Genomic DNA, 7,777 nt, shown 5'->3' with positions numbered 1-7,777 from the left:
CACAATGTCCTAAATAGATAATTACTCTCTAGCCGTCTAGGGTATCATATATACAAGACTAATGATACGCCAAACATAAGCAGAAGTAAAAGGAGAAATTTTGACCAACTTATAGACCTTTTTAACAACCCTTTTAACATATTTACGCATCACAAATTACTAGTTCACTACCCATACATGTAATTAATATAAATTCTATAATTTCGAGAAATTATTCTTTTATATCTATTCCACAACTATTAATTATGGTATCTAATTTACTATTTTGATCATTAATGTTTTCATTTATATACAATCCAAAATTATGAGAAATAGATAATCTATATAAATATATTAAAAGTCGTGCATAAAGAAGAAGTTGTGTCAAGTGGCGCTCTCCCTAAAGAGTTTTAGATGTACAATAAAAAAATTTAGAAATTGTGTGGTATAAGGTTTGATCTCGAGACTTCAAGTATATATATTAAAGTCTTAACCACTCAACTAAGTTGTATTAAGTGTTATTATAATAAAGTATAATATTAATAAATGAAAATTTTTTTTGCCCGGGCCTAATAACTAGTTAAAAGCTATATATTGATATAAATTTAATAATATTTTACGAAACTTTTTTTTAATATATAATAGAGATAATTTGTGATTAAATTTTATAATATTTGACCTTAAAATACAAGCACTATTGTAGAAATTATAAGACATAAAGAAGTAAACATTTATTTTCTAATCAACAACACATACATGAGTTTGTGAATTATCCCATGAGCAACTCCAAATCCTTAACAAAATTATCAATATAACCCCTCATAAATCCTTGGCTAACTATAATTTGTCTCCACTTAGCATGGTTATTTCTAACCAAACACCCAACTTCACTATCTTCACCCATCACTGATTTAATAGCCTTACACAAGCTTTCCTTAGACACCCACCCATTCTCCGCCCTCTCCACCTCCACACCCACCACGAGCTCGCCGCTCATCAACCTCGTGTTTAAAATCTGATCACCCAACTGCGGCACCATCACTATCTGACTCTCGGCCATCAAACTTTCCCACATTGAACCGAACCCACAATGGTTCACAAAGCACCCAACTGAGGGGTGCGCCAGTATTAGTGGTTGTTGTACCCAACCGCCATGAACCACCCCTCTTTCTCCTACTCTCTCCTTGAACCCCTCGGGTAGCGCCTCCTCGACGAAGCCGCATCCCTGGGGTGGTTTTAATGCCACTAGGAAAGGTAACATTGTCATTTCAAACCCAAGTAGTAGCTCCTGAAACTGATCTTTCTCAAGAATGAACTGGCTCCCGAAGGCACAAAACACAACAGAGTTCGGCTCGAATCGGCTCAACCACTCGACCCATTGGGCTTCCAAGGGGTGGTTGTTGTTGGTCTCTGGGAGGACCGGGCCTGTGAGGAGCACGGGCTTGTTGTATTGGGCAGAAATGTAATCACAAAAGTTATCTTCAATCTCACGGCAGGTCCTAATTGCAATGGCATCACAGGACTTCATTGCTGTTACTATTCGATCGTAGAAGGTGAGCCCGCTGCCAAATTCTAACCCTATGAAGAGCAAGCTACGAGCCTCCGGACCATGGAAGACGACGTTCGACGACGGGTAGCCTGGCGGAGGCTTAGCTACGTCCTCCTCGGTAACGGGTTGGTCCCGGCCCACGTTAAGGGATGGGACCAAGGCGATCGCTAAGGAAGCAGCACACACCACATTGTAACAAATGGACTTAATTTGTAGCTTAGAAGCGATCTCAGGAACCCAAAACGCTATGTCATAAAAGAGGAGATGGGGCTTAGGCTGTAGGGTTATGATAAAATACTCGACCTCAAGACGGGTGAGATCAAGGGCGGTGGCGAGGTGGTTGTTAAGGTGCAAGGGGATTTCTGAGGCGGTTTCGGTGCCGGGTGGAAGAGGGTGGACGTGAGGGATTGTGATGGGGTGGAGAGTAATGAGGGAAGGGTAAAGTAGTAAGTGTTGAAGTTGGTGTTTGGCTTTTTTTGGGAGCAAGAAGGTGATCTTATGGCCATATTCAGCTAGTTTGTTAGAGAGGTGGAGAAATGGGGTCATATGTCCTATGGCAAACCATGGAAACATTACTATATGCAGTTGTTTACCCATTTTTTTGGCAAATATTGCATATCAGATCTACGATGAGGTATGTGTTGTGCTTCCCCTGAGGCCCTAACAATATCTATAGAGATGAGATTGTGAGAGCTTTAGGGAGGTAGCTTTCCCTCCTCCACTCAATCACTTGTTTTATAGAAGGATATTGTCACGGTTTTTATACAACATATATGGTAAAAAATATTCATGTACTCCCCAACTTAATAAACTTCTTATTTGCTATTCTCAATTTCAAATCTTATTAATTTTTATCATACATTTTCATCATTACTCCCACTCTATCTTTTTATCTTTCTGTTCTTATAGTGCACGTTTGTCAATACACGTCTTTGACGTTAAAATTTTTTCATTACGTATTAGTAAAAATTACAACAATTGAATATTAATAAATTATTCATTGAGACGAATCAAATAAGAACTCACATGATTATATTTTTTATATATATATTGAGAAAATTTTGATAGTGTTAAGATTTCAAATGAAAAAGTTATATAATTACCAAAGAGTGATTATATAATATGATAAAAGATACACAGTTATGCGTAACAATATGTCTATCTAAAGTAACACTCTTTTCTAATTATTAGGATACGTATTTAATTATTACCTTCGTGACCCTTTTTACAGCTATAATTAATATAGACACATAGTATTAAGGAAAGACGAGAGAAATGACGTGCGGTAAAATAAGGAAAAATAGTATGTCTTTCTTTAAGAAAAGAAAAGTGAGATAAAGTGAGGTAGACTAGGATAAAATGGTAATAAAGCATGCCATAACAGAAAAAGTAGATATGTGAATGTTACCATAAATATTTGGAACTGCAAAGTGTACCTCCTTTTTTATTCTATCACTTCTTCTTTTTATGTAAGAAATATTTGAAAGAAATCATTCACTTAATGAAAAAACAAAGAAAGTGTAGTAGAAATCAAAAATATACTTAACCTATATAAAAAAAAGAGAAAGGTCAAACACTAGTCAATATTGTGAGGTAATTTTCATTTTGCCCTTAATTTCTATAATGTCCATTTTTTCTCTTTAACCTACAAGAACTTATTAGTCTTATGTACATTATCAAGCTCGCATGAACGTGTAGACTTTTTAATGTTTGTATCAATTAGTCTTTTCATAGAATAAAATATAAAATTATAATTAAATAAATTATATATTGATTTTGCAAGCAAGAGTTGACTTCACAAATTAATATGTGATTCTTAGTTGATCCCAAACTTTCACAAAGTTTATAACATTTTTCAAAATAATTATTTTTTTCTAACATATATCACCTCTATTTGTTTTTAATCTACACACTTTTCTTTTTGTTTTTTTTTAATCTACATATTATTTCCTTTTTTATTTTTTGTAACATGACTCATCTATTTTCTCCTCTTTTTTCACCTATATGGTCAAGTTTTCTATTATAATAACTCAACTAATAATTTCTCTCTGAGTTTCTCTCACTTTTAGACTTTCTCCTTGATTTTTCCCCATAATAAAGTAAGTAAATTAAAAAAAAAAAAAGAGGAGTATAAAAAAGGAGAAAGGTCAAATGATAGTCAATATTTTGTGGTAATTTTCATTATTCACATTTTACCTTTAATTTCCAAATTTTTCCTTAAACTAGAATAATTTCTTACTCCTATATACCATTATAATCTAGCAAAAATATGTTCATGACCTTTTTTTTATTCGGTAATTTATTGGCACAAGGAAGCTCAACCCTCATGAGATAGGGGGTAAGAACGAGATCGCATCCCATAAGAAAACTTCTAGAGAGCGGAAACTGGAGATTTATACCTAGAACAAGTATCCACACACAAACACTCCAAATGTGGGGTTGATGAGAGTCGATCTCCCGACCATGAGGTTGGGAGGGGGGAGCTCCAACTATTGGGCTCCCACATGATTTTCTTCATGACCTTTTGATGTTTGTACTAACCAACCTTTGCATAGATTAAAAGTGAAATTATAATTAAAAAATTATCCATTTACTCCCTCCGTCCTATATATAGTGGTTACTTCTTTTTTTACGAGAATTAAGAAAAATAAAGGGAGTAATAGGATTTTCCATAAAAAAAATAGTTAATGAATTGGTATTTTTGTCTTGGAACTATTTTTTTTTCCCTTTTCTTTCAAAAAAATTCAAAAAAGTAATAATGTCTATTGAAATGGTGTAAAGAAATAAACAAGGGCATACATTTTGGAAGAAAGGTATAGATATTTTGGATAATTTGTGTAAAAATTAAGGATAATTTAATCCAAATAAATTAACAAGAATAAAATAGGCATAACATTTCGGGACACCCAAAAAGAAACATAAGCACTATATTATGGGATGGAGGGAGTATATTGAAAGCAATAATATTTGACTTCACACACTGATATGTGCTTCTTAATTCACTCCCACACTCCCACAAAATTTGTAACCTTTCTTAAAATAATATGTTGGAAACTGATATTCTGCTTAGAAATATTCACAAATTTCAACAGGCAAAATCTTTTTTGCAATTTATATGTAAGTTATTATTTGATTCGTCTTAATTAGTACTTTGATAATATTAACTTTATATAATTTTTACAAATACGTAATTACATACATCTATAATTAAATATGTAATATGTTCTCTGAAGATTTAATTTTTGGCTATAGATTAGAAGCTACTTGAGTGGACTCATGTGTATGTAGCTCCTGCTACAGAATAGACATAGAACATTTTTTCAATCTTGTCCTTTTAATCCCCCCTTGTTTTCTAAATAGTATGTTTCTTGATGATAAACATTACAAGTTGGAATGTTCGTGGTATTGTTAGACCATCTCTACGAGAGGAGATGAAGTCTTTTAGTTTTTTGCATCGTATTTCCTTGATGATGCTTTTTGAATCTAAGTCGCATACTCCCTCCTCTGATGCTTGGGTAAGGCTGGCTGGCTTCAGTCACTTTGATTTTATCTCTACTATGGGATTTAGGGAGGGAGGGGGGGGGGGTATGCGTTTTATTGAAGACTAATTCTATGGCCCCTTTTGTGTTAGAGGTTCACCAAAAGTCTAGTAGGTTTATTATACTTCCGGCCTCCATTTCTTTTTACTCGCTACACTTTCCATTATGGGAAGTTTCACATTACTTGCTACACTTCTTTTTTGGGTAATAAACTCTCTCTATCTCTCTCCTCCCACATGGGTCCATTTTCTTTTTACTCTCTACCTCTCTCTTCTCCAAAAATTGCCTAGGAGTCCGTGAAATGAGAAGTGTAGCGAGTAAAAAGAAACGGAGGAAATATGTGACATTCATTTGCTTGATTTAAACTCTAGATTTCACTTGATGTTCATTTATTATCCTGTTAGTAATTCGTTTAAAGATGGGTTTTGGCATGAACTAAAAGAAGCTACCAGTTTTTTGTCGTGCCCCTTTGTTATAATGGGGGTTTTAATGAAATTAGTTTTAAAGAAGATAAGTTGGGAGGGGCTCCCTTTAATATCTCTCGGATTCGTAGGATGAAATTGGTTTTAAACAACTTTGATTGTGTTGAAATACACTTTGTTGGTGGAAGATACACCTAGAGAAAGAAACCTCCGGGTCATGAAAATATATACTTACGAATTCTTGGCTTCATCTGTTTTCCCAAGCACAACGTGCTCATCATATTTTTACTACTTCAGATCACTGCCCCATCTCGCTCTCTTTATCCCAAAATGGAAACCCTAAAGCATGCCCTTTTAGATTTGAAAAAGTTTGGTGTACAAGAAAAGATTTTGACTGTTTGATTAAGAAGACATGGTGCACAAAATTTCAATGATCTTACATGTATTGTCTTGCGACAAGTTTATGAGAGGAGAGAAACAATATGATTTTATTAAGGTGTGTTCAATAATCAACGATGACTACAATATATATAGGAGTACATAGAAACTCCTACTCGGAAACCACCCCAAAAGATATATTACTCTTAATACTTATCTGAAATAAATCATAAGATAATATTTCCCTAATATAATTAATATCCTAACTACTAATATATCTAAAGATATTTATCATATCTTTAGTATCCTAATATATCTCTAACACCCTCCCGCAATCGCAACGGCAGTAATACGAACGTTGCGATTGGAGAAACAAAAAAAAACTAAGTCAAATCAAATTAAATAGATATATTGTTGGGAACGCCATTCTTTTCGAACCCACCAAATTTTTTCTTCTTCTTAATGAGAACGCCAATTCTTTTCGAACTCACCAAATATTTCAATAAATCGGGAACGCCATTCTTCTCGAACCCGTAATTTTCTTTGTCTTGATGATGAAAACGTCAATCTTTTCGAATCCATCACTCGCCAGTCAAACAGGGACGTCATTCTTTTCGAACCTGCAATTTTTTTTCTTGATGAGAATGCCATTCTTTTCGATCTCACCAAATATTTCAGCAAAACGGGAACGTCATTCTTTTCGAACCCGTTAAGTTTACGAGGGACGCCATTTTTTTCGAACCTCTTATCACATATATATCAATCCACGGAAAATATCGTTCTCTTTCTATCACTTTTCTTCGGTTTCTCGCCCGCGATTCAAGACCTCTCTTTGAATCGTCTATTTTTCAATTTTATGTTTGATCGCAACGGTGGTGGGCTAAAATAAAACCTCATGAAACCCTATACATCAGTAGGAAAAAAATCTCAACTTTATGAGAATATATCCGGCCGGTGGGCTTAAAATTCTAACCCACCGGCAGGACAAAACAATATTTAGAGTTTTGACCCAAGATCTCAATTGGCTCTTGATACCATGACAAGTTTATGAGAGGAGAGAAACAATATGATTTTATTAAGGTGTGTTCAATAATCAACAATGACTACAATATATATAGGAGTACATAGAAACTCCTACTCGGAAACCACCCCCAGAGGATATATTATTCTTAATACTTATCTGAAATAAATCATAAGATAACATTTCCCTAATATAATAAATATCCTAACTACTAATATATCTAAAGATATTTATCATATCTTTAGTATCCTAATATATCTCTAACAAAATATCTTTAGTATCCTAATATATCTCTAACATCTTGTCAAGAAATGTAAATTACTTAAGTCAAATATTAAGGAATGTAAGAGACATAGATTTAGGAATATTAATAGTCTCTTATTTAATCAAGATATAATGACGATATATGAATGGTAAACTTTTAAAATCTATATAATAAATAAGATGAATTTTGTTAAATGAGATGACTTTTGTTAAATGAATATGAGATAACTTATTTAACTACTACTAAATAGTACTACAAATAAATTTTGTGACATTAACCGAACCTGTATACTAATTACAATTGATTATGGGCTGGGAACCAAATACCTCATCTGAGACTGAGATATTGATGTGTTGTGTATGTTCCAGTTGCTACACCACAACACCCTAAATGGGCCCTCAAAACAGATTAATTAGAAATATATGTTGGACGTCCCGATCAATAATTATTATGTGTGTATACATGGCTGATGTGGAGTGGTTTGTTTTCTTTATATAAAGAACAACGAATGACACATTTGGGAATCGTAAAGTCATAATTGTTGATAATATTGTAAAGCAGATTCAAATTGTAGTTGAAGTTAGAATTCAAGTTGTTTTCATAGGAAAACTATATTGGTAAAGA

General features: G+C 33.7%; 1 protein-coding gene across 1 annotated transcript; it reads right to left on the bottom strand.

The window, feature by feature from the left end:
- Positions 1–600: 600 nt before the first annotated feature.
- LOC104891466 (UDP-glycosyltransferase 79B6) lies at positions 601–2,276 on the bottom strand. The gene has a single exon (XM_010677162.3). It carries the CDS (start codon positions 2,123–2,125, stop codon positions 749–751), a length of 1,377 nt encoding a protein of 458 aa, XP_010675464.2. The 5' UTR covers positions 2,126–2,276; the 3' UTR covers positions 601–748.
- Positions 2,277–7,777: the final 5,501 nt, after the last annotated feature.

Source organism: Beta vulgaris, chromosome 4, assembly GCF_026745355.1.
Source record: "Beta vulgaris subsp. vulgaris cultivar EL10 chromosome 4, EL10.2, whole genome shotgun sequence".
NCBI lineage: Eukaryota > Viridiplantae > Streptophyta > Magnoliopsida > Caryophyllales > Amaranthaceae > Beta > Beta vulgaris.
The sequence above is the reverse complement of the archived record's forward strand: the minus strand, read 5'-3'. Positions and strand labels throughout refer to the sequence as shown.

Bases quoted from the DNA above. Each gene is read 5' to 3' on its own strand.
- LOC104891466 (XM_010677162.3), bottom strand. From the start codon at position 2,125: ATGGGTAAACAACTGCATATAGTAATGTTTCCATGGTTTGCCATAGGA.